This window comes from Lissotriton vulgaris, chromosome 5, assembly GCF_964263255.1.
Source record: "Lissotriton vulgaris chromosome 5, aLisVul1.2, whole genome shotgun sequence".
Taxonomy (NCBI): domain Eukaryota; kingdom Metazoa; phylum Chordata; class Amphibia; order Caudata; family Salamandridae; genus Lissotriton; species Lissotriton vulgaris.
The window spans coordinates 131718221-131745748 of NC_141693.1; the positions used below are offsets into that span (position 1 = coordinate 131718221).

Genomic DNA, 27528 nt, shown 5'->3' on the forward strand with positions numbered 1-27528 from the left:
GATGTCTTGAATTTGGCCTAGTCAAGCAATCGATAGCAAGGAAAAGGAGCTTTCATCAAACTCTGCTACAAGCTAAAATAGGCCAACAGCGGGACCCTGAATCATCATCTCTGAGCAGAGATCACCAGCGGAGACCACTCTGTGGCTACGGACTACCTTAATACCTCCCTAGCTGCCCTTGGCCTAGCAGACCAATGGGAGACATCCTCCAGCTTCTCCCAAGTCAAAGCCTTATTAAACAAGACAGTCAAAACATACTCGTTGCTGGCAGACAAAGATGCATTTGAGTTGCAGTGCCAGGCCTGGCTCACAATGACGTCATATACCAAACTAGGACCGCAACCACACCTGGGCTCCGGCATCAAAGCCCAGATTAAAACATCATTCCTAAGATATTGCTTGGGCTGCCTTCCATTACCATTCCATCTGCCACCATGGAAGCGAAGCGGCGCAAGAGCTTTGCCGACTCTGCGGAAAAGCTCCCGAGACTGGGGTTCATCAAATCTGTATATGAGAGGCAAACCTAAAAGACTGAAGAAGCATTTTAATATCACTTTGGATCCAGAGGGGTTTACAATTGCTGAAGGCCTGCTAGTATAGCTAGCTTCAACTCAACAGACACCCAGCTCTGCTGCAGGCTCATAAAATATCTGATCAGACTTGAGCAGAAAATCAACCGGCTAGCTGAAGCTACGATTCCCACGGCCATTCAAGTCCCCTGATCAAATTTATACGCCTTGCTTTATACTTGTGCTGCACTGTCACTTTAACGTCTACCGGTAGCTTAAGTTTAACTGCCGGATTTGTATCCTATGGACAATGTATCACAATAAGCACTTGATCTTTGTATATCTCGCACTATGTCTCTAACTTTTGTAAACTGCCTTTTAATATCTTTTATGCCTTCAGCCTAAGAATATTTAAATGATATATATATATATATATATATATATATATATATATATATATATATATATATATATATATATATATATATAATGTTTTTATGTACATACTCAGTGTAATGGTTTTGATTAACTGTGCACTTATATTAAATAAACTGAAACTGATCCTAGCAGGCCATATAAAAAATGGGAGTGGGAAGTTTTTTGGAAGGTCATCTCATCTTCCTGAGACTAATCATAGATTCAGACAAATAAGAGAGATACCTCCAAACAACATCAATCCCCTCATTCTTTGTTTTTACAGCACAAACGGGGAAGCATCACCTGGTTTTTACTTAGAACTCTCACTCCCACCACTGCGTGGCACGCTTCATCCTCGAGTTCACGTCTGGTCGTCTATTACCCATGAATGGGTTCAACCCTTATCCTTTCACAAATGGAAAGGAGAGCTCTTGGATTTAGAGTCTGTGGGATCAAGTTTATTAAAATATTAAAATAGTCTTCAGCTTCCCTAATACTACCTTATTTACTTGAGAGCCGCTAGACTGGTTTAAAAACATACAGAGATGTGAGTGGAGAAAGATGTATCTCCCACATTTAAATATGTTGATATGTTTCAGCCGGAATCAAAAGTGCCCCTAAGGGTTTACCGGCTTTCTTCAGGACAATGAAGGATCGTTATAGATTAGACTCTCTTGGAGTCCTTCACCCTTACACACTTGTGCATTTGTTACGAATGTATCATTCACACATATACAAACCAACAATTTGGTTGACTGCGCTCGGGTAATTCCCAGCACCAGTTAGCTGCGAACAACATGGTAAGAACATAAACATATTCACTCAAAATTAAAGTCCGCTTTGGCGAACTGTCTATCACTGAATACTCTATTTCCTGTGTTTTCTGTCCATAGTCTGGCCATTAGGTGTTCGTACATATGGAACCACGAAGCCACCATTCGTGTGATTTTAGCCCATCAGTCTGAGTCACAATTTGCAACCTACTTCACGAATATTAATGAGGTAGGTCGTACTGCGACCCGCTCCGATACTTCATTTTGGGAACCAACCTATTGGGACTTCAGTCAGTTTGCAAAATTCCATCACTGGTCGCAGTTTGAGGCTAGTTTCTGCGACCAGTCCTATAGAACACCTGGCCCTGAGTCCCTAGAAACTTGAACTCTACATGTGTCACCTAATTTCTCACCAAATTTGAGCCTCTCTTAATCCCTGGTCATATGTGTCTGTGATTCTCAGCTGCCACCAGTCTTGATGACAAGCATTTGTTGGTCTGTTTGAGTTGCCATGCAGTGCTCTGAAGTGGTCACAAGCAACATATTAGCAGCTCTATGCAAGGAATGCATGAAATCGAAATTTGTTGCAGAAGTTCAATCAGACATGAGTTTGTGCGCTCCACATTCTAACCTAGGTGCCTGTTTCTCATGCCCAAGCGCCCATGCCCACTGTCCGCAACGGCCGCAATGCATCATGTATGGGTTTAATTTAACAAAAAAAATCAATATATATATACACACAGCGCTCCCACTCTATAAGGTTGTTTTGGGGGCTTTATTTGCCCTGTGTTCAACAAATTATTTTAAGCTGAGGGGTGGTGAGTGGGGGTAGCTTTACACAGCCGGCTGGGAGTGAAACAAACAGCCTTATAAAGAAGGAGGCACTGACCTTAATTTTCTCTGCTTCATCAATGAGCAATGCATCGCTGCATGGCAGCGGCATGGAAAGAGTTAAATTGGAATACCTTGCTCCTCATGCCTTCCCAGATGTCTTGTGTGCCGGGATGGATGGGGTTCCATCCCTGTAACAGAGTAAAATAAAAATAAAAAATAAAAAAATGCGTTATATTTTGATAATTTTAAATGTGATTCAAATGTCTTATATTATCACAATACATGAGGGAAGGCAGAGGAAGGTAAAAGGTCTCGGTTCTGTGAAGAGCTCTTGCTAGCCCACTCTCTGAAACAAGGTACATTTAATAATCTTTGTACCCAGCAAGGTCAATGCCAGTGAAAAGGGAACCTCGGGTTTTTGTGATGATGGGAAGGTTGCTTTCCAAGAACAAGAGCCCAGCCCTGTAGAAAGCAGAGGCTAAAACAGTAAAATGCAAGCAATCTGTTGTGTACAAAAGCGCCTGACCCCCGCCCCTCCAACTCCCAAAACACTTGGACAGTCAAGGTCAAGAAATGCCAGATTTCATCATACCAACACCAGTACCGGCACACCGCTGCCCTGTCGGGGCTTTATCAAAAATGCAAATACTTCACACTATTCACTAACTACACTATCTATTATAAGCTAGAGGAAGACAAAAAATGCATGCTCTCTCTGATCTTCACAATTATTATCTGAAAAGTTGCAATCACAGATTCCCGACTTCTGGAAAGAGAGGGACAAACTTAGAGAATTGGCTAGTTCCAGCAGGATGCATGAACATACTGAGCATGGGAAAGGACCACTCTCTCTGTAATGAAGCCAGCCCCCATATATTTCAGGGTAATGTTTAGCTGCCCGTCTTCTCAAACTGTATTTGCTGCCCACCTGGCGCTTAGGATAGAAAAGGTGCCATAATGTCAGGGTGACCCGCACACAAACAGCCACCCAGGTATGCTACGAGTCCCGGCCGACTAATACCTGGCACGGCGCACTGCAAGGATTTAAGTGGTAATGTTGCAGGTAATCCCATAGTCTCCATTTACATGGGGTCTTCTGTCAGATCGTAGTAGGGGCGAGAGGCTCAAAGGGCTGAAACAAAGTTTGCCACCGGCACTAAGGGAATTAGGCATACCCCAACACTTTTACGTATCTTAAAATTCAAACATTCAAATTATGAAGATTTAATACGTAGAACCTCGGATAAAGCCATTTTCAAATCTAAGACAAATACACATAAAAAAGGTGTGCATGTGTTATTCTGAAAACATGTCTGCAGCTACATGATAAATTCAAATTTAGGCAGTGGGGCTTAAAGAGGACTTTCCGTGTTTTAGGTGCAGACGTGAGCTCACGTAATGAGGCGTGCACACAGACATCATCACACATATATGCACTTTTGAAGAATGAACAAAAGACGCTGGGAGAGCCAACAGTTTTCAAAGGCGAGGCTGAGTGGCTTTGCCAATGCTTGTTTTGACATATTACTGTGGAATGCCATTATTTGGGTGGATTTGAAAAATCCGAAATTTCAGATGAATTAACAAGCAGGATAGCTCAGTGAGTTGAACCTTAACCACTGATACAGGCTTTGATCTCCATGTCCTAAGTTTGAATCCCTACAAGGCTGACTCAGCCTTCCATTCTTCTGCAGGACAGTAATTGAGTACCACAAACTAGGTAATCATAACATCCGGTATTTTTTCATTCTTTTACAGCACATAGAAACAGCAGAAGATGTGTGTGAAGCACTATTAAAAAAACAAGTTATTACAGTATTTGGATCAAAACTTACGTACGGCCTTCCCTCTTGTAAAATAGGACCCATAGCCTACATCCTTTCGCCCCTTTTGTTGTCTAAGTGCCTTTCTTGGCTTCATGTACCCCCTGGCTGCCAGACAGTGGATCACGTGAGGCCACTCACTAGCATTTCATGAGCAGGGGGAGGGGAGGGGGGGTTGTTGGGTGGCGCAGCACTGCCCCTGCTACCTGACAAAAGTTAGAATAAACACGTTTGACACTTTCTGTTCTACAGCTGACACTACTTCCTTCCACTACTAAGGACTGCAGAGCACATTCCAAAGTGTGGAATCTTTTGTGGCAAATATCTGGCCTCTGCACCCCTGCTTTATATCCTATGAACTTGCAGGTTAGGTCTTCCAAGTCTTGCCTGGAAGATGCTGCTATATTTATGTATTTATTTTGCTTTAGCTGAATGCTTATTGAAAACAGCAGCGCTGTTGGTCACCAATTATTACTTATCCCCTGTCTATGCACACTCAGGTTGGGGCTGAGGCGATGTGTGTGTGTTGGGGGGGATGTAAAAAAATAAGGATCATGCACTGTGTTCAAGCTGGGAGGGCGGGATAAGGCCCAGGGTCGCCATGGCTTACAGCTCAGTCTCTAGAGCATGTATTGTCCCAAAATGATATTTTCTTGTCGGTGCCTGACCCTTTAATGGAGGGTCAGGCTCTTTTATTCCTCACCATTCCTGATGTTGCTTCCATGGTCCTCCTGCTTTTAGCAAAGTAAGACAATTTGTAAGTGCTATTTTATGTAGAGAAATCTTTGCCAAATGTTTTGCCTCTGGGCTTTAAAAAAACATGCAATGGTTCTCAATATTAAAAATGTTATTGAAACCGACAGATAATCGCTTCATTGTTAGCGCATTTCACATTCTCTGGTTCACCAGCAGACCACGTGACTTCCAGTAGTCTCAAGGTTTGCATCAAATAGTATCCAGGCCACAAAAATGTTGGCCGACCGAAGTGCCCAATTAAACTTCCCACTAAATCAATGCAGATTAGGCAAAAGTAAACAAAACAGCAAGGCCCCGTTAGAAGACATCTGTTACTGGTATTCTTCCTGTGGTCTCTAACCTCTTGGAGAAGCTGTCCCCTCTGAGCGCAAGTATGTGGATGACATATTTTTATTTTATTTATTTTAAAAGTTTTATATAGCGCGAACATGACCCATGGGGGTATCAGAGTGCTTTACAGATTGGCAATATGTACATATGTAGCGCTAAGCTGGCTACAAAGCAAGGGAGCGCTGCATAAGGGAGGGTGTTTCAAAAAAGTATGATCAGAAAATAGAGGGTGGATCAAGGGGTACAGGCTGGGGAGGGGAGAGAAGAGGGGGAGGGAGAAAGCGAGAGTTGTGGCATGGAACACAAATGGTGAGATTAGAAGATACAGTGAGTGAGGGGGTCTTCATGGGAGGTCCAGCAGCCGGAAGTTTGCAGAGTCCTTCATTTTTCCAAAAATGTATGTTAACATACAGAGAATTTAAGGTCACTCCATTGCCTATCCAATCTGGGCTGCGGGGCACCAACAATCCAGTAAGTCAAACAATCTAAAAAGACCAGCTATCATACACCCAAGGCAGCGGCTCTTATCTCCAACTGAGCAATTTCAGCCACCTCCAGAAATACACAAAAATACAGAAACAAGTATCCATCAACCCAATACACAAATTATGTATGGCAACTGTTATTTCATTTACAAAAAATATATATAAAATCGAAATTTTAATTTCAGTGGCAAGGTTAAAGATTCCGATATTTGGTTTTATTTATAAAAGTGAACGCAATACGCCTGGGTCTAGCATACCGCTTTGCTCCTTGTGCAGTGTATCTTTTTTTCGGGCGCATATCCGTGCTTCAATCGAGGCACCAATCAACTATTCTAAGTTTTCTTTGTTGTACTTGCACTGCTCCCAGGATTCAGGCAAAGGATACCAGCTTAATTTTTATTTATCAATTTCAAATTCTTTCACATTTACAGGGTGTTTTAAAAAGTTCAATTTGACTTTTTTTAATGTATATATACTTTATGAATCACCTAAAATTACTAACGGCCACATGCATCAACCTATTTAGGAAGTGCAAACGGTGCGAATCGCAAAATTCGGCCATTTGTGATTCCTAAATAGGTTTTTGGGATGCATCAAGCATTTTTGGTAAAATCGCTAATTTTAGCGAATTCCAAAAATGCGATTGCTTTTCAGGAATCGCAAATTTGCGATTCCTTAAAAGCAATGCATGATTAATTTTAAAATTGCGAATTCGCAATTAGGGGGTGCAAATTACCACGAGGTTGAACCTCGTGGTAATTTGTGAAAATGTGTTAAAATGCTCTAATTTGCATTTAAAAACACTGTCATGTTACAGACACACAAGTCCTTAGGACATGTGTGTTTGAAACATGCACTCCAAAATACATTTCAGGGGTGCAGGGGGGTTCTTTGGATCCCTCCCTGCACCCAAGGAATGCATCAACATTTTGCGAATTCTAATTTGCGAATTCGCAATTCCCATTGATTCCTATGGGCCTTTTGGCCCATAGGAATCAATGGGAATTGCGAAATCGCAAATTGGAATTCGCATAATATTTGCGATTCGGTAAAAATTGCGATTTTTACCGAATCGCAAATATTATGCACTTTCAATCATGCATCCCGTTTTGCGATTCGTTATTTGCGATTCCTTAAAAATCACTAATAAGGAATCGCAAGACGTTTTGTTGATGCATGTCACCGTAAATGTTCTAAGCAGTCGCAGTTCTCTTGAGTAGGTGCTACCGAACCACAGAGGTCTGCAGACCCCAGGCCACTCAAAGCCATGCTTCGTCATTTCTAAAGTTGCACCATACAGGGCGACACACGCAGGTGATGGCTGAACATCACTGACAGATTTTTGACTTCTGACTAATTGCATTTAACTACTTCGAAGTAGGGCTGCCAAAAGAGGAAAGGCTGGAGCAGCTTGCCATGGGAAATCCCTTTGTAAGTGTTCCTCATCCCAGTCATTACTAGGCGAGCTGGCTCCGCCCCCAGGGGCGTAGCTGGGGGAAGGCAGGGGGTTGGGGTGTTACACAACCCTAATAAATGCACTCTGTAAAAAATAGTTGGGAGCAGGTGTGTTCAGCTGTGTACTGTGAGGTGTCTGTGGATTTCACCTAGGATTTTGATATGCATACACAGACTAAAATACACACACACACACACACACTTCCTCTTTGTTTTGAAGTTCTTTAAAAATGTTGGCTATTTTACAAAATATTTAGTTTTAAGCAGCCCTTTAAGCCCCTCTCGTGCACTCTGCTAGTCGTATAATGTATTTTAACATTAAATGCCAGCGTGATTGTTTGGAAACCTGAAGCTCGCCACCCACCAGCCTCATCTCCAATCTTACTGACCAACCAACATCCCTGTCCGCCCCAGGACAGTGCCTCCACTCGCAGACAGCCCCTTGACGAGCATTCACGGCTTTGAGTTCTTTTCTATTTTATGGCAGTATAAAAGGCGTCTTCTTTTATCTGCGTTCTTGTCGGCATTCCTGGCTTCATGCAGCATGTATGACCAAAGCATGTCATTCGGCTGGCTCCAAGAGTCTTTTAGTTCCAACTCTTATCTCGTGACATGAGAGTTCGGAGCCAAGAAATGCTAAATAAATAAGCCATATTGTGGACTAGGTTGAACTGCAAAATGTAGCACAGAAAGAGAGCTTCACAACGGCACAGTACAGAGCCAAAGACTGGCCCTGAAGGGGTGAAAGAATTCATCTCAATATCCAGAGTGCAGTTTGGGGCTTTGGTAAAGGGGACAGTTAATGTTGCAATGATGGCTTGGATGGTGACATAGCCGAGGATTTTGTCTCATATGAGGGAAGTAATAAAATTCCAGGAGAAGCCACAACACTATAAAGAAAACTTTGTTGTACGTTACACAGGTCCACAAACAGAAAGCCTTCATTCTATGACGTGTGTTAAGAGTGTATTAATCAAAGAGTGCACAGATCAGATAACATTTTCAAGGTTCCTAGCCAAAAAATATACTTTCGAAGGATTTGAGGATGATTTACCACAAATACTTAAAGTGAATTAAATTTTAGCCAGCATGGCTTTTTCTTCTTTGGCCCCGGAAGAAGGGTCCTTGACAGATGCAGTGGAGAGAAAGGTAGCTTTAAAATGCATATGAAATATTACGTCTCCCTAAGCGCTAGCACGTACATGGCTTAAGTTTCACAAGCACTACTAAAGGGCTTCAAAATTTCGTGCCACTGTATGTAAGAGAGAAACGACCTTCTGATCAAAATAGAAAAATTAGCACTATTCTTGTTGGATACTGACTGCATTTGAGTCATCATGCAGGGCTTCAACCGCAACGGGAGGCTTGGAAGCCAGGCGAAGATTGTTGTGGCTCAATCTCTGGAAAACAGATCAGACTAAGAGATCTTTATTTCATCGATTGCCCTTTATGGGACCAAAACGCTTTGCCATACAATAGACTGATATGGTCCAAAAGTCGGCCGAAGAGAAGAAGTTGCTTCATACCTTTTGGGTTTCTACAGGGAGGTAGTTATTTTTTTCCAGAAGAAACCAGGTCAATATTGGCAGGACACAGAGTGTCCCTTTCAAGGCAAAGCCCGTGCTGGGGGGGGGAGGTGGGGGGGGGGGGGGGGTGGGGATTGCTGCTCTTTCTGTCAAAACTCAAGTCTCAACCAGGTGGTCCCCAGAAAGGATCCGAGTCCTCACTATAAGGGCAGAGGGAGAAGGGTAAAACAATCCTATCCAAATGGCAGGCAGTAATAAAGGAGATAAAGAGAAAGAACAGGTGGACAAAGACAGAATCAACGCAATCATCAATTGGAAAAGGTTAAAAGCAATTTGGTATGCTCTCCAAACATTTGCAACTCATTTAAAAGAAGAGTTAGCCCTGATCAAGAAAGACAATCAGTGAAAAGTTATGAAACAAACGAGAGGGTAAAACAAACAAAGCTTTAGCGGGAACTGCGTCCGGAATTTTCTTGGGCAGAAAATCATCCGGCAACCTTGACAGTGATGTATACTCCCAGAATTCAAAACAGTCAGGCAAACAGGCTGTCGCAACTTGCCAACGTCAGCGTCTTATCACTGGACTCCGATCATTTTTAGGTGATAGTAGAGGTGTTTGTCAGTCCGTGGATTGATCAGTTTGCTTCGTTGAGCAATGCTCCTCTCCCTCAGGTTTGTTCAGAGATATTCTGTCAGGTGGTGTGAGTGGTGGACGCACTGCCAGTTCCGTGGCTGTATGGGATACTATATGTGTTTCCTCTCCTGCCAAAGTACTACAGAAGATCCGGGATGAGACGGCGCAAGTACTTTTGGTTGCTCCGTTCTGGCCTCAATGTCCACAGTTTCCACTCCTGGAGCAACTCGCAGTAGGAGTTTGTTACCACCTTCTGTTCAATCCTCCTTCTCTGCAATTGCCATTGCTGTCACCAAGACAGTTAGTCAACCTACATCTAACAGCATGGGAATTGAGAGGAGTGTACTGCAAAATCTATGCTGTTCTACGGTGGTTGTAATGGCTATTCAGGATTCCAAGAAGCCTTCTACATTGTTGGCAGTGGGCACATTTTGAAAAATTGGGTCCGGATAAAAGGCGACAAGCAAGCTCTTGTGATCAGTTCAAGATTCTGGACTTCTTAAGAAATGACTTTTTGTTAGGTCTAGTAAAGTTTATTTTTTCCGCACAATGGGCTACAATTAAGAGGTTTAATGCAGTCATATCTTGACGTTTCCGAGGCTGTCCCACCAGCTTCTGGGTTACTAAATAGCTTCAGACTTAAAAATAAGGTGTTCTCTACACCAGTAGTAAATAAACTGGGATCTATTGGTGGATTTGAGAGGTTTGCAACAGAAGCCCTTTGAGCCTTTGAACACAACATATATTGCCTGGATCGCCCTTAAATTAGCCTTCTTAGTTGCAATAACCTTTGCCAGGTTAAGTGGATTAGGATACTTGGTAATAAATGATCATATCTAAACATTTTACCAGATTGGATTGTAGTAAGATCTGATCCTAAATTTAAACCAACGTTCCAAAAACAACTGCATTATGCACATGTGACAGAGGTTGCAGGCGCAAGTATCCCTGCTTCTTTGGATATTAAAAGGGCCTTGTTTATTTATTTCGAAAGATCTAAGGACTTCAGATTATTAAATGCTTTACTTGTGCAGTATGGTGCTGCAAACAACATCCTCAAACCTAAATAGATGGGTTAACCTTCCATCTTACAGGCATACTTGATACTCCTTAGCACACGTGTAGTATACACTATTGCAAATATATACATGCGTTTCCACCATACATTTCACACACAATCAAAATAATTTTCATTCCTTTTATTCAGGGTTGGTTGGTGTTTATTTCTGGAGACGTCACAGCCGACACGTGTTTCGTCGTGTAAGGGAATGTAACCCACGACTTTTTCGAGGCTATTCTCCGAAATGTAGTTCGTTATTTTTTTAGGTGATAATTCCAACCCTCAAAGGGGTTCTTGTGGGGATATTGTACGTATTAGGAAATCTTCATCCGTGTAGTAACCAGAGTGTTGGTTAAGTGTATGGCAGCTTTTCGCTGCTATCTTTTCCGGAGAAATATTTGCCTCTTCTGCTTCTTCTATGTTGCAGTGGATTAGGATCCTTGGTAATAAATGATCATATCTAAACATTTTACCAGATTGGATTGTAGTAAGATCTGATCCTAAATTTAAACCAACGTTCCAAAAACAACTGCATTATGCACATGTGACAGAGGTTGCAGGCGCAAGTATCCCTGCTTCTTTGGATATTAAAAGGGCCTTGTTTATTTATTTCGAAAGATCTAAGGACTTCAGATTATTAAATGCTTTACTTGTGTAGTATGGTGCTGCAAACAACATCCTCAAACCTAAATAGATGGGTTAACCTTCCATCTTACAGGCATATCTATCAGCAAGAAGATAAGATGCTAACAACTTGCTAGCCGCTCGACAAGAGCAGTTTCAACTTCTTGGGTAGAATATGCAGGAGTGTTGCTACAAGAAATCTGCAGGGTGGCCACCTGGTCCATTCCAAACACATTTGTATCACACTAGAGATTAGAGTTAACCCCTTCAGCGCGGCGCGAATTTTCGCGCTGTGCTGAAGGTTCTAATGAGCCTATCGGCTCATGACGGAACGGTTCCGTCATGAGCACAGCTCAACCGACGCTCATGACGGAACCGTTCCGTCATGAGCATGGAAGGGGTTAAACAATGACAAATCTGTCAATTTGCTACTGGAGTGTTACAATGCTACAATAAAGAAATTGCATGCATGTTCTGTGGGTTAAGTAAATTTACCCAGAAGGGAGAATGTTGTTGGTGTAAGAATTTAAGCTTGAAAATATTCTTGCTTAGTAGTGATTGGGAAAATAAATTGCAAAGGGTTAATGCAACTTACTCAGACGTCGAAGTGGGCAAGGGTTCAACATTCCCAAGCTTTAATAATTTGATCAAATCAGTTCCCATATTTTTTACTTTAAAAAAAAAAAAAAACATCGTCCCTGAATGGCTGAGCTGCTGCAGGTCAAAAGGGAGAAAAAGAATCTCCTCTAATGTGAAGTGAGAGAAGACAGAGGCAGATAAAAGAAACTTTCTCTCCAGGGTGCCTGCTACCTGAAAGAAATATAAATGAGTGCAATTGATTAATCAGCAAATCTAAAGGCTGATTGGGAGCCAGCATAGGCTTTAATTGATAGAATGTGTAATTTATTTTTAAACTAATAACTTATATTCACTATGCTTTCTGTCACAGGCTTGTACCTCATTGCACTATGAAAACATGTCACTATTCCCCAGTGAACGGATCATGACTGAAATCAGTGACCGCCAAGTTACACCCACAGACATCTGATTCACTAACCGAACGTTCCTATCCAGAAAAATGTATTTTCCACAAATAATTTTAAGTTGGATTTATTTTCATGTAATGTGTGTGTGTTATATTTTATATGGAGGTACCTGTAGGTGAATATCCGTCAAAATAGTTACATAATATTGCATTCTTTTAGCTGCATCTGACCCCACCCTCAGACGCGCTGACCCCGCCTATTGTAGTGAGGATCACAATTCCCACACTTCTCTTTATGAACTTCGACCGCTGACCTTACAGGCAATATTAAGCAAGAGATCAGGCAGGGCAGGGAGTCAGACTACTGGCCACCCATCACCGTTTTTTCCATGGCCTTAAGATCAGCTGCGGCCCATGCAGGTAAGAGTGATGGGGGAGGTAGGGATTTCGACAGACGACGACAAGGGAAAATGTATTATTTATTTAATTTTTCCTGGTGGTCGTCTGTCAAAAAAAAAAAAAAAATGCCCCCACCGCTCATACCTGCACAGGCCTCTCTGCTTAAAATCAAAGTGCTGTTGGCGGCAAAACCTTGACATGGGCTTACGATAAAGCCAGAAGCAGGCTAGGGCTCCATGTGGGAGACCAGATCTATAGATTAATTTACAGCGTATAGATATATTCTAGAGCTAGTAGGTACAGGTCATATGGCACCATTCTGTGCAGACTTTAGCTGTGTTCCCTAAATCAGGTGAAAAACGTTTATGGGGTTAACCAGCCACCCCCTGCGACTCGATTTTGATTGCTGAACACCGGCCAGGCCAACAGGAAAGGTACTTTCGCATCCAACACATCTAACAGCATACAGGCCCAGCTCCAATTCACCGGTGAACGCTTTCGAGGCAGGAAGTCCGGTCAGCTTCAGCCATGCGTTCCACCGCGTCCTTGTCAAAAAGGGAAACAGGAGGTGAAACCCGCCTTTCTGGGTGACGAGTGAATCTTTGAGACCTATGTTGGTGTCTTTCTCTCACTGACCTCTAGGTGTCACTGCTACTCCAAAATCTATCTGCTCACTCCCAGACTCTTCTCCCGCCGACTGCAGGCAACAGACCCCGCAGGGACCCATATGGCGAGTAGGCAGACTGCAGTCCCCTACTTCATAATGCTGAACTTGGAATGACCAAAAAGTAACACTGCTGAAACTGTACCAGACCGGACTTTCACCCTTTCAGGACAATATGTGAGTTTTGATCCCCAACCCCTACACTGCCCGCTTTTCAGCGCAAGCCTTAGGGAAACTGTGCGTGCATGTAGGGTGGTGTGACCCCCAAGACCTGGGCCTCGCAGGACAGGCTCTGATATGATGGTGTTTGCACTAAAGATCACAAACAGTTCCGGATTCGATGGAGACAAAATTCATGACCAAGATCACCAGTGCGCAATACCCAACGAGGGGGTTAGAAGTGGTGGTGACCCCAATCCTGGACAGAAGCGGTTTTATATGTGATGGTGCCACCCAATCCCGGACTAGAAGTGGGCCGAGAAGTGATGGCGCCCGCGTGCCCCATCACGATCACAAGTAACGCTGGTTGCGAGTGATTCTGGGTGGAATGTTGACCCTTTTCACTATCACAAGTGGCTTTAGATATGATGGTGACCCATTCGCCATTAGAAATAACGCTGCTTGTGATGCTGGCCCTTGTCCCTGTCACAAGAAACTCTGGATGTGAAATGTACTCATGAGGAATAACTCTGTATGTGATGGTGGCCCCATCCACTATCCGAGGCGACTTTGGTTGTGATGCTGACCTTTCTTACACAAGTGACTCTGGATGTGATGGTGACCCTTTTCACTATCACAAGTGACTCTGGATATGATGATGACCCATCAGGAATACCTCTCGATGTGATGGAGGTCCCATTCACCATCAGAAACAACTCTTTTTGTGATGCTGGCCCTTTCCCCTGTCACGAGAGACTCTGGGTGTGATGGTGACCCCCTTCCGGTTTCGGAGCAGGTTACGATTGTCCTTGTCGGGAGTGGCTACGGGGCAGGCTCGCAGTGACTCCACTGCATGTGATGCTCCCGTCACTGACAACAGCAGCAGTGTTGGAAGCAGCCACTTGGGTGGGACCGAGAGGCCAGTTAACTCCCCCGTCTCCTCCTCGCAGGGGGAGAGGGCAGGGAGCACCGCCGGCCCCCCAGAGCGCTGGCGCTGCAGGGAGCATGGGAAAGGGCCCTCGCGCTGGTATTTCCTGCCTCCTGCGCGCGCCCGGTTCGGAGCCGCGTGCTCGTAGGAGCAGCGCACGAGAGGCGTCCGGGGCAGGGGTGAACCAGAGGCTACCGGGAAACGTGCAGTGGAGTATGAGGGAAAACAAACAGCGCCACCCAGCAGCGGCGCGGGGCAGCCGCCACCCCACCCTCCTGCCAGGCAGGCCGCGGCAGGGTCCGTGACTGCACGGACCTGGCATCAGGAGGCACGTGCAGCAGCAGAATGGCATTCCAGCGCGAGCGCCCAAGTGTAAAGTGCAAACTAAAGAGGGAGGGGGTGGTGACGTGTGGAAAACACCAGGGGGTGAATGAGAGAGCCAGGCACTGACTGACAGGAGGAGGGGTGGAGCCAGTGAATGGAGGGTACACAAGACAAACAGGGAGAGACACAGCGAGACGGAGAAGAGGAACATGAGAGAAGGGAAAGAGTGAGGGAGAGAAAGAGAAGCAGAAGATGAACGATAGAAGGGAGTGTTTAAATCGGAGAAGATAGAGCGCAATGGGAAGAGAGAAGATTAAAAAGAGCGATGAACCGGGAGTGAAGAGAAAAAGAGAGAGAGAAGGGGGAAAATAGAGAGAGAAGGGGGAAACGAGAGGCCAGAGGAAGAGGGGACGGCGGTATGAGGAGAGAGAAGAGAAGTTTGGAGAGAGGAAAGGAAATAGAAAAAGAGCTCTCGGGAAAAAGAGGGAAAGAGAGTGAAAAGGGGCAAGAGAGACAGAGAGAACAAGTGACGGTAGAAGAGAGGTACGTGGGGGGACAAAGGTGGAAACGGGAGAACAACAAAGTATTTCAGTGTAAAACGGGTAAATAGTGAGATTTAAAAGAAAGATATGAAAGGTAAAGGACCCAAGAAAACAACATTTATTCAGAAGAGAAGAGGAGAGGGAATATATCGGAGGGGAGTTAAGTAACGAGGAAATAAAAGGCAAGTCTGAGAGGAGTTGGAACGAGTCAGCACACGGACGACTGCTGCCGCAGCACCAGAACCACTGAAACAACAGCACAAGAACAGACCAGGATCCACGTCAGAGTATCCAACCACAATACCAGCCAAAGAACCACCAACCGACTTAGAGTCAGGCCCTCCAATAACTTGCCTTTGCCTGACGACGTCATGCTAAAACAAGCACTGGCAAAGACAAAAGGTCTCTCATTTGTGACCTACTAGACTTGCCAGTGGTCTGAGAAGAAAAATGCCGATCACATGGTTGCCCGAGTCCTTTTGTAGGCTGGCAAACTTTGCATATGCACATCTACAAAATGTCGCAGTTCTTTTTAAATCTTTTCATTTATCAATCAGTTGGATCTGCAATTAAAAAGAAAACACATCCAAAAGTATTTTTATTAGAGCACGGGTGGGAAGCAATATGGAGGGAGGGCATAAGCATAACAAGGAGCCAGAAGCAATACGGTGGGTGCGGTTGGGGAAAAGCAGCACAGGCCAGCGGGTGGCGGGAAACACCATGCAACTGCGGATGGCGTCAGAGAAATGAGAAAACCAAATGGGTGAGAGAGTGATCGCAATGTAGATCGGCAGAGAAAAGCAAACGTGCCAGAGAGAGCAGCTTGAAGCTGGGTGGAGAAGCACACACGGGAAAGAGCATTACGGGACAGGGTTCAAGCACATGTGATAAAGAACAACACGGAGCATAGAAGGGGGAAGAGAAGCACACTAGGGAGATAGCTGAAAAACACATGCACTCTCATGGAGTATTTAAATCAAAAGAGAAAAGCAGTTCCTTAAAGGTGAACAGTGGAAGGACAAAAGTAAATTGGTAATGCTCCAAGTGAGGGACAGACACAAGACGGACAAGCAAGCCTTCAAATAACAAGCAGGCAATTGAGAGTGACAATAAAGCCAACCAGCGGTAAGCAATGGGTGGGCTGCAAACCCCCCTATGTTATTGGTAAGCTCACAATATGTATTTTGCAACCAGAAACCTGTGCTGTCTGGTCGGTAGAACCTAATGACACAGACCTTAGAACAACACATTGTTCGGAGCAGTTTTTGAAGTCAAAAAGAGTGTTTTGCAGTGAAGTATTATAAATTACAATACATCATGTTTCTAGTGTTCTCATTCTGTGGATGACACAACTAATGTTTTGTTCTTCTCAACACTTGGTTGCCAGGCCATGCCACTGTTCTGCACCATCACCAGTTAACAAAGTTTTACTGAGCATTCAAGTTCGGGTAGGTCCTGTTTGCCTTGACGTGAAGTAAGGGTGCTTAGTGGCAATGTGTTCTGTCCCAAAAGCCAGGATCCTCTGATGGAACCCTGCATGGAGGGAGAAGCCTGGATCAGCATTCAGTGCCAGGAAGTCTGGGCAAACCGCCATGGACGCAGTGTATGGTAATGGCAGCAGAGGGTTGAAGGGGCCTTGGTGGGGGCTGGAATTGCAATTTAAATGGAGACCTCATCCTAAAGCGTGACTACAGCCGGGATTGATGCTCGCTATGGGCAATAAAAAATCTTTGGCCTCATGCTCTTTTATGGCTTTGGGGAGCAAAAGGCCGTACTTTTCGCACAACCTCAACTCAAGCTTCGTCCTCATAGTCAGAGAGAGCTTGGTGGGTCCGAAATGAACATTTGTCCATTATAGATGTGACAGGGGTTAAAACTTCAAGAAAAACAGATACAGTTGAAGAAAACCCATGGCAAGCAGCTCTTGATCTCTGTCGAACAGCATGAAAAAAGGAAGAAATGATAGTGTGCAAGGATTAGAATCTATGGTTCCAGTGAAACCACCAATGTTGCTTCTGGCGCTGTGATAGACCCATCCAGTGCGGTAGAGGTCTGTAAATATTTTCAGATCATGTACAGCGCCTGGAGACATTCAACTGGTGAGGATCCTGCAGGTAACAACATCCATTAGAAAAGAAACAACAGACTGAGATAAAGCAACAGGAAGTCTTAGTTGGTGGGGAAAAAATAGCAGCCAAGAGCTAGAATCAAGACTATAGAGCTTTGGTATTTGGCACCCCAGAAAAAGCCTGGGACCCTCAATCATTACTTGCTGTTTTTTTATTATTTAAATAACTGCTTTGCTGGAGATGCATTGCCCTGCTTGTCTGGAGCTAAAACCTAACTATAAATCAAATGACACTGATACATCCAATTCTGGGATTGCTGGACTAGTTTTAAAAGTCATCGAAACCTGCACACGCTTTGTAATAAGTAAAACCAATTGACACTGGAGGGCTGCACATTTTTGGCGTAAAACAGTAGGTGGAAACGCTCTGGGCTTAATACACTAAGTTTGCAACTAAAAAAATGCTCCTCTGGTCACCAAATCGGTACCACATGCTGGCTTTTTTTCAGGCCGATTTACCCGCCTTTTGCGAGGGCCGCGGCTCGCACGTGACCCGCGCAGAACGAGCTAGAACCCAGGCTCAGCGCGCGCGCTGCCCACGTCTCCGGCTCCGCCTCACGCGCTGGAAAATCGCCGTCATTGCTGACATTTCTGCGGACCACGTGCTGCCGAGTGTCCTCGACTCACCCCATACATCAACCGTGACAGGTACTTAAATTAAGCACAAAACAAGGCAAAGGAAAAAAAAATTATATCTTCCTAAACGCTGCCGCGAGAAATTCTTGTGTGGAGAATCATCATTCCTTTTACAAAAGAGGCTGCTTCCCCGCCCTCTGCCTGGCCTCTCCCCTGAGACCGCACAGGCAGGCAGGCAGGCAAGCCACGCGAGAGCCGGCTCCACGCTCACGGCAAGGCGTGCACAGAAACAACACACCGCAGGCCGAGCCCAGCACGCACAGATATCCAACGGGTACGACCAAGTAAAGTGGTACCCTCTCTTGTAACAGTTACACAACCGGGGACGTTTGCTGGTCGCAGTATTAATCTGGATTCAGTAAGTATTTTCAAGAGAGACTCAGAATTGATCCCATGTGCAGAAAAAAAAAAAGATTAGAGTGTCACAGACATTCCTCTCCACTCCCCCTCCCTGCAGCATGTCAACAACCACCATGGACCTATCTCCCCCCACCAGGCAGGCGAAATGGATGCCTCCCGTACACTTCAATGGGCTTTAACATCTTTCACCCTTCAAAACATGTCAATCTCGCCCTCCAAGAACACTGACATGATTTTGCAGTATGCAAAGTCCAAACCAGTGCTTTAAATGGGCAGGGACTGCCCGATACTCAGTACCTGCTCTTCTGAACTCTGCTGCAATACATTTAATGGGAGAGTGATTGCCGGCCCTTCCCAGAAGCAAACTGTACTGTGGGTAGTGAGTATCAACACTTCAGTATTTACATTTAAAGCACTGGTCCTGACGCGATCAGCGGTACCATGCAGCGGTCGTGCAGTTTAAGCGGTTTGTTCACCTGTAAGGCAGGCATCAAAGACTCCTGTCTTGCACATGGAAAGGTGAACTTTGGTGAGTCTTTCCCTTTTCACTCCAGGTATCAGAAAGCTACCTATGTAGTGCTATGAAGTGACTTCCTGCCACAAGCTAACACTTACAAGCCTCTATCCATATGGTTGTTTATAAGTGCAATCATTAATCCTGGAAGGAAGGATTCAAGAATCTGTGAAGTGAAGGGCAGCCTAAATTCAGTCCAAAGGAAAATATTTTGAACAAAGTATGGTTTTAAGGCCTTTACTGAACTTAAGGTGATCAAGACCAGCCCTTCAAATGGGCTGATACTCACTAGTACTTTGTAGAGGCCCTTCTCAGTTTTCTCCTAGAGTACCAGAACTTTTCCTTGAGTAAGGAGAGTACCAGTACTCCTAGTGGCAACAGGGCTCGGGCTCTGAAGTATGGGTATGTGCAGCACAAAAGCTGCTGAAAATGAGCCTTTCAGATGGGATGTGTTTGTGCCACTCTGACAAGCAATAGTGTATTCCTGTGCAGGGATGCTGCTGCATTGTTATTTTCTAATTGGCAACGCAACAGGAATTTGGAGATGTGGCTAGAGCGGTCGACAGTGGAACTGAGGAATCAGGTTCAGATCCTGGTGTGGGGTCATCATCCTGTCATTCTGGTCAACTCACTTCAAGAACAAATTACTTACCTTTGGTAATGCCTTATCTGGTAGAGGAGCCATGAAGGACACTAATCACTGGTGTGGAAAACTAGAGACCTGAAAGGGATCATACCTGTCCCTAGAAATCTTTTCAAAGAACGGGGAGGATAGGTTGGTCGATAAGGAATCTGCGGCTAGATATAGTCTCTACCAGATAAGGCGTTACTCAGGGTAAGTAACTTGTTCATCTGATCGAGACGTCTAGCCACAGATTTCTTATCTTATAATAGATATCCAAGCAATACCATCCCGGTAGTATGTCTGCGGACCAATTTCATACAAGGAAGTCCTGCAGGATCGAATGTGCAAAATGCCCATCCATATGGACCTGACTATCCAGGCAGTAATGTTGCAGGGAAGCCCAGGTTGCTGCCTGGCAGATATCAAGGACCGGAACTCCGTGGACTAATGCATTGCTCGCACCTTTAACTCACGTGGAATGAGCTCGCAAGCCTTGAGGAGGCTGCTTCTTGGCCAATGCAAAGCAGATTTTAATGCAGAGCAGGACCCACCTCGAGATGGTCCACTTCTGCAAATCCCGATCTTTCTTCGCACCATCATACCCCATGAAGAGATAGTTGTCCACCTGGAACTCGTGTGCGGTCAAGGTAGAGCAAATAACATTCTTTTTGGGTCCAGATTGTAGATTTGCTCCTTTTTTTAGAGGTAAGTGGAGCAGCGCAAAAAGTAGGCAGTGTGATAGATTGGCCACGTGAAATGGAGTGACCACTTTTGGGAGAATAGATTGAGCGGTAAGGTGGTTTGGATGACAAGGCCTGCAGCTCACTCAGTCTACGGTCAGATGTAATAGCCACAAGGAAAGCTGTTTTAATGATAGGAAACCTGAGTGGACAATCATGGAGAGGCTCGAAAGCAGCACACATCAAATACCAGATTAAGGTCCCACTGAGGCATGATAAATGGCGAAGGAGGTAAAAGATGAACAAGACCTTTAAGAAACCTATTTGCAATAGTGGATTTGTAAATTGAGTGTTGGTCAGCAAAGTCAAAAAGGTATAAAGAGCAGACAGATAAGCCTTAAGAGTGCCTAGAACAGAGCCCTGCTAGGCAAGAGAAAGAATGAAAAGAAGAACTTCAGAAAGGGGATCAAAGTATTTTTCTGTACTATGCCACAATTTTTTTCCAATAGGAGGCGTATACCATCTTGGTGGAGGGACACCTGGCTGCCAAGATGATGTTGTAGACTTCCGGAGGAAGGTTGAAAGCTGTCAACTGTTCTGCTCTATCTCCATGCAAGAAGGTAGACACTGGACAGGTTCGAGTGGAGAACCCTCCCCAGCTGCTGCAGAAGATCCTCCTGAATGGGCAGCCTGATCGGAGGATCAATGGCCATGCTTAGTAACTCGGGATACCAGACTTTCTGTGCCCAATCCTGAGCCACAAGGATGACTTGGGCCAAGGGCGGTACTTGATCTTCTTGAGAACTCTGGGCAGGAATGGGATGGGTGGAAAGGCATTTGGAGGCCTGTGCTCCACTCAAGACGAAAGCATCTCTGAGCGTGCGCCACCTTCGAAAACTCGAGTGCGCAAAACTACTGACATTACCCGTTCTCAGTGGATGCGAACAGTTCTAATCATGGCTCTTCCCACTATTGAAAGAGAACTTGCGCCTCCTCCGGGTGGAAATTCCATTCGTGATCCGCTAGGAATCGGCAGCTGAGTTTGCCTGTTCTGGCATTCAGAGAGCCTGCCAGATCTTGAACTATGAGGGATATGCCATGCAGTTCCAGCCATGTCCAGGGACGCAGGACCTCTTTCCTAAGGGTCCACTACCCCACCCCGCTCTTCTTGTTGCAGTACCACATGGTAGTGATGTTGTCCGTGAACACCTGCACTAGCCTTCCCTTTCTACCCTTGATAGAGGGTAGAAAAGGCTTTCAGTGCCAGATGGATCACACAGAGTTCCAACAGGTTGATGTGGAGTCCGGATTCCGTGGAGACTAGAGTCCTCTCTGATCTCAATCTCTCCCAGATGCCCGCCCATCCCAGCAGTGACGCAACTGTCACTCCTGTGAGATCGGGTCTGCTTCTGACTCAATCGCTGTTAGTTAGCCACAACTGTAGATCTTTTGCAGTTCCCTTCGAGACAAACATGACAAGGCAAAGTCCTGGGGTGTCCAACTCACGCATAGGAAGGCCTGACCTGATCCTTGCCAGATTTCCAGGATGTCCACAAAAGATACATTTATATCCATCAATTCTAGATGGAAACCATTTAAAATGTCAGTGGTTATCTTGAAAGTTTGGTGTGGATCTTGCTTGTATGAGCAACAGAAAGAAGCTGGGAACATCCACTGGCCATGTATGCATTTTGCTTTTGAAGACTGGAAGTGGATTTTGAGGGACCGTGAAGTAACAGCCAAATGCGATTTTTCAGATCCCTTGCAATAAGTTGCAGTGGAAGGACTAGGAAATGTTACTAGTTCCCGTACAACTAAGAACCTCATTACAAGCGCCTGTAGTCATGTTGTAATATTGGTTGCAATATTACTTGGCACGGGAGATCAATAGTTCTCTCCCTGTAATCCCCCAAGGAAAGGGAATAATATTAGGAAATTGGTACCACCAGATGTGAAGCCTTAATGCAGCCCTTTTACCAGTTACAAAGTCCTCCAAGTTTGACCCAGAGGGTTTGTCCCCAGATATCAAAGCTTTTGCATCAAGCATGCAGGCCGTGCTCATTATAAAGTGGGGAGGGCTCACCAGCATCCATAAATACTCCTAGTCCTGCACAACAGGCAAGCAAGCTACAATCATCTTCATGGAGCTCCTCAAAGGAAACTTCCCAACTCAGACCCCGCCCCCTTCTTTCTCAACTACAAGCCTATAGGCCACAACAAGGACTTCATTGATGAATTATCTGATCTCCTCACCATCTCTTTCAGCCAACAGGCCCATACCACTAACCTAAGTCACTTAAACCTCCCTGACAACTGAAGCATGAAAAAGACACCCTCCCCAACTTCATCAACACAGTCAATATTGTACATCATGACAAACATCTACATACTCCACATGCCACATCCAGACCTTGTCTTCGCAGCACCAACAACCATCCAGTGCAAGCCTCCCATACCCTTAGACTGACCACCCACACTGTCATCCCCATCACTGTGCTGATCATCCAACTACCACAATAACGTCAAAACAAGACCAAACATTCAGGTCCTTCAAAGACTTCTCTATATACAACCCAAAGCTCAAACTAATTTCTCATACTGCCATCTCTACATCTGACATCAACACCTTCTAAAACTCTTCAAATTATTTCAGAAAAACCGGATGAACACCAATGCAGCTACTACAACTGGAATATACAGCCAGAAACCTTCGGCACCTTGATACCTCGGAGACCTTACCAACATCATAAGCTTCATCCGTGGACAAGAAATAATATGAAAGAAAAACAGAACCAACAATAACCTTTACCTTCTGAAGTCAGTCCGTGTAACATGGAGACAACTTAACACATGAGCCAAAGCTAAATACTATTCCATCACCGTCAATGAAGCTGTCAACAGAATCAAAAAACTTGAAAGCAATCAAGAATTGTGCCATCTACCTCCCTGGTCCTGCTATTATACACTCCAGAGAAGTGCAATGCCATCATCTGACAGCACATAGACAACACCAAGCCTGTTTCTTGCCTAGAACACACTGCTTCCCTCTCAATGCTATAATAGTACCCTGCCTCTGAAATACCCTGCTGACACCCTCAAGTACACAGAGTATGACGATGAGAACCTACCTTCAATTTTCATCACTGCCTTCTTTTTTTTATGTACTCAAGGCCTTCACAGCTGTCTCTCGACTCATAGGTTTAGCAAACGCTGGAGGTTCATCAGGGTATCCTGGTCTCTGGACAACAGGATGGCATGTTTGTTAACCTGTGATAGGGGAATCTGCGTGTGCCACGAGCAGCCACACGTTAAGTGTTCATGACAAGGAAAACCCACACGTTAAGTATTCAAGACAAGGAAAATAGGGGGATTCATTGAACTAGGGCGCTGCCATAATACCCTTTGTATTTTATTTGTGGACTTTGTAAAGTGCTACTGACGCTCCCATGGTGGCCCCTGAGCACTCTTAGTGAGGAACGTTTGAGAGTGAGTGGTGAGATGCAATGATGTATGTGTGCAAGAACTTATTGAAAGAAAACTGGTTGACCACTGGCAGAGAGTAACAGAGCATCCGCACAAACGCTGCTGAATTAAATCCCCAACAAGATGATAAAACCCTGAAGAAGACAAGAGTCCTGAGAGCCTCGCTGAAGAAGCAAAAGCCAGTTTTAGGGCATGACTGGGCAACAATGGTTCTGCTATGACGTATGTTCTAATTAAATGTTTTTGTCTGCTATGATGGGCTATTCCACAATCCATGCTTAAGGGACTATTTTACATGTGAAAAGTCCACTCAATCATCACGCTGTTTGCCACATTCAATTCTTTATCTCTTATATGCATTCTATGTAGAAAGGATCCCTTTTTGGTACATTCCCCCACACTGGTAAAGCAAATGGGGCAGACTTTACTATGATAAAGAGAATTTGCGCTTGCAACCTATGTTTAGACTGAGCTAAATCTTTGGAAACTGACGCGTAGGCGGCCTGCTGGAGTCTGGGCCTTCTGTGCTGGGACACTTGGCTTTGAAGTAGCTAAGAGTTTTACAAGCCTTAATATTATTATTATTAAAGGCCACTCTGCCAACGCTTGTATTAAAAGGCCTCTTCCTGGTCTGACACTGGTTGCTTCTTGCATAATGCTGCTTTTCAAGCGCTTTCCTCTTGACAGCATGAGAAATGTGCTGCTTGTTCATAAACACTCTCGCAGGAAGCGCGACGCTATTGACAAGTGTCTTCCCGGAGCTGGGTGTAACTCAGTTACTAATAATATAAAACTGCAAAGTCTGCAACCGGAGACAATGCTGGGCACGTCCATTACATGATGCACAACCCCAGCCCTTAGTGCAGCGCACTGCAAAATTCTCACAACAGATACAGTGAGGGAGGACAGCTCAGCAGGATTTTAAATTAGGGCCAACATGTTCCTTTCATCTGTGCCCCACTCATTCCAGCTAGCCCTATCCATATATGTTTGAAGCACGACCATGTATAGGGCAGTGGGAAGGCAGTGTGGTAACCTGCTGCTCATGTGACTGCATGGGCCGCAGTCTGCAGTAAATTATACAGATGTTTTTACGAACATCTATGCTCCATGCAGTTGTCCCACAGCTAAGAGAACATGGGACATGCGCCTCCTCTTCTCCAGACAAAGAAAGTATAGGCTTGTCTTTAAGCACACTACTCACGTGTCACTCACTGGCGTAAATGTTCATACCTGATGCCGAGGCTCACTCTTAGCTCATCCTAACAGTTACTTTGACTTTACTGAAGTCTCACTCGTGAAAACCCATCTTTTTGTTCCTCAAACCACGATCCTTTTCAATCGTCAGACATTACTATTGCAGTCCACTGGACTCTGACATCTCCATATGGGACATTTCATATTAAGCATCTTCAGTCAACCCCTGTGCCCTGTAAGGTACAGGGGGCTAACATTGTCCAGATTTGCTTTAGCAAAAAAGTTCTCTGTATATTTACCATTTTTCTTTGATTTCAGATGCAAATATTCAGGCGACAAATCTAAGACCAACATCTTATTACAGGGGAAAAACAGCAGTGCAACGTGGTAAAATGCGGCCAGGTGAATATTTTCTTAATTTTCTACCACTGTATGAACTGCTGGTGAACTTTTCAAAGTCTTCCTTCTGAAATAAAACCTACAGCTCCACTGTTTCAGACATTTTGCAATATGAGAAATCGGCCAATGTGTGCCCGTTTTTTAATTCAACTGTGAAATGTTCGTCCATCTCTGGACACCAGTCTGAATGGATGGAAGTCGCTGCGATTGATAATAAGATTTTCACGCCAATCCATCTTTTTGAAAGCACATTGGAGCTTCACCCTTTTTATTCAGTCCCAAAAATCCTAACAGCATTTTTAAAGTGTCCCTCAAATTGTCTCGTCTTCCTAGAAATGCCTCTCAAAATGTTTTGGAATGGTGCATCCATGTCCTGCTGTATAGTAAAACACCATTTAGTTCCCAGGGTGCCTTGAAGGATTAGGTATATTTCATTGACCCCCAAATTCTCTCTGGTCCCTACTGCATTGACTTGAGTTGTTGCGTAATCCTCGCCCTCACCACAAAGCTACTGTTATGAATGACATAACGGCAGGCCTCTCATTGGCTATCTCTTTGAAGATGGCAAGGTTTGGACACAGGAGAAGTCTGCAACATTCTGAGCTGCTTTCTTGCACTGTGATGGACAATCACGCCTCTGAGGAGGACCTCAGGCCACAGGGATCTCATACAAAACCATCCAACGAGCACCAGAAGGGCAGCGTACGTGCTCCCAATCCCATGTGAGTCACTTCACACTGTGGGCTAGAGAGAAACATGCATCCACTTACCTCCGTTGAGCTGACCAATGGCTCAAAATATGACAGGCGCCTTTGCTCAGACATGACAGGAGAGTTTGCTTTGGAAGCCTTCTTGCAAGACAACAGGGATCATTCTTTGAGCTTAGGCTCTAAACGAGAACGAGCAATAGGGGCTCTCAAATACTGCAAGATGGTGGTATTGGCAACCCCCAATGCCCCGACTCCGTGGCAATAGCCCATGCAGTACCATCCAACTGGGATTCCTGCTCTGTGCCCAAGAGTACATGGCTTACATCCAGGATTTAGGCTTATGGCTCAATTTCTTGAAGCTTAAATATACAAAAATGAAAACTTACCTATGCAGAAACTACACTGTCTGTAAGAGACTTGCATCAGCAGTGAAATAAGCTCCAGAACTGGAACATGTATGGACCAACCAAGCCGCTCAATCTTTATTGGGAAATACCATCTTCAGGTATCTACTTTTTTAAAGCACAATGCCAATAAGTACCATTTATATATTTATTTTTCTGGGTGATTATATTTTTGGAGATGCACCCCACTAAAGTCTAAGAGGCAGACAGAAGCTGGAAGTGCATACAGTTCTGGGCTCAGTCTGTTGAGGATTGACTTGGCATGCCTGCATGTCCCAACTCTAGCCCTCCGCTTACGTGCGACTGTACAACACCCGTGATTGGCTTACCTTCCCTCTTCATGCCCATGGCAAGGCACTTCTGGTACCGGCAGTACTGGCAGCGGTTCCGCTGGCGTTTGTCTATCAGGCAGTCTTTGCTGTCCCGGCAGGTGTAGCTGAGGTCTTTCCGTACTGTTCGTTTGAAGAAACCTTTGCAGCCCTCGCAGCTGTAGACCCCGTAATGTTTTCCTGTAGGGAGGAGTAGAGAAAGGAGCATGTGGGTGATGCTACATCTGGCCAAAGACCTCTACAGGCATGCAGTGTATTATCTGACACATGAAGATGTGCTATATGTGGCTGCAACTGGCAGGCATGTATTGCAGTCATGCCCAAACATTGCTGCATGTGGCCGAAACTTGCTCAAAGACAACATGCAACAAATCATTCCAGACCCTGTTTCATGAGGCTGCAACTGACCCACCAACTTTATGTAATTCCCTAACTCCTCTGTGTACTGCCAACATTGATTCGAGTGCACAAACCCTCTCGGACTACAAAATATAATAAAACCAACTATATGTGACTGCTACAAAGAGGTGCCAATTCCAAATCTAACTATGTGTGGCCAGAACTAACCAAAGACACATAGTATAAACTATGTCACGTTCCTAAATCACACCACGTGTGCCCACGCAGTGCTGCCACCTGGACTGTACCTGTTCTGTGAGTGTAAGGGAACCACACATTGGTGCCACCTGGGCTGCACCTGTTCTGTTCTGTGAGTTTGAGAGAACCACGCAGTGCTGCTACCTGGGCGCTACCTGTTCTGTGAGTTTGAGAGAACCACACATTGCTGCCACCTGGGCTGCACCTGTTTTGTTCTGTGAGTTTGAGAGAACCACACA

At 44.8% G+C, this 27528-nt stretch overlaps 1 protein-coding gene across 3 annotated transcripts in view; it reads right to left on the minus strand.

The window, feature by feature from the left end:
- The window catches only part of RXRA (retinoid X receptor alpha), a 474620-nt gene that overhangs the window by 56007 nt on the left and 391085 nt on the right, over nt 1–27528 (minus strand). For 2 of the 3 annotated variants that reach the window (XM_086921053.1, XM_086921054.1), the window contains 2 exons: nt 26693–26872; nt 2665–2721 (listed from right to left, as the gene is read on the minus strand). In XM_086921053.1, the coding sequence (XP_086777179.1) occupies nt 2665–2721; nt 26693–26872 (237 nt within the window). The remainder of the gene's footprint in view (nt 1–2664; nt 2722–26692; nt 26873–27528) is intronic. The other variant, XM_086921055.1, reaches the window with a different exon arrangement.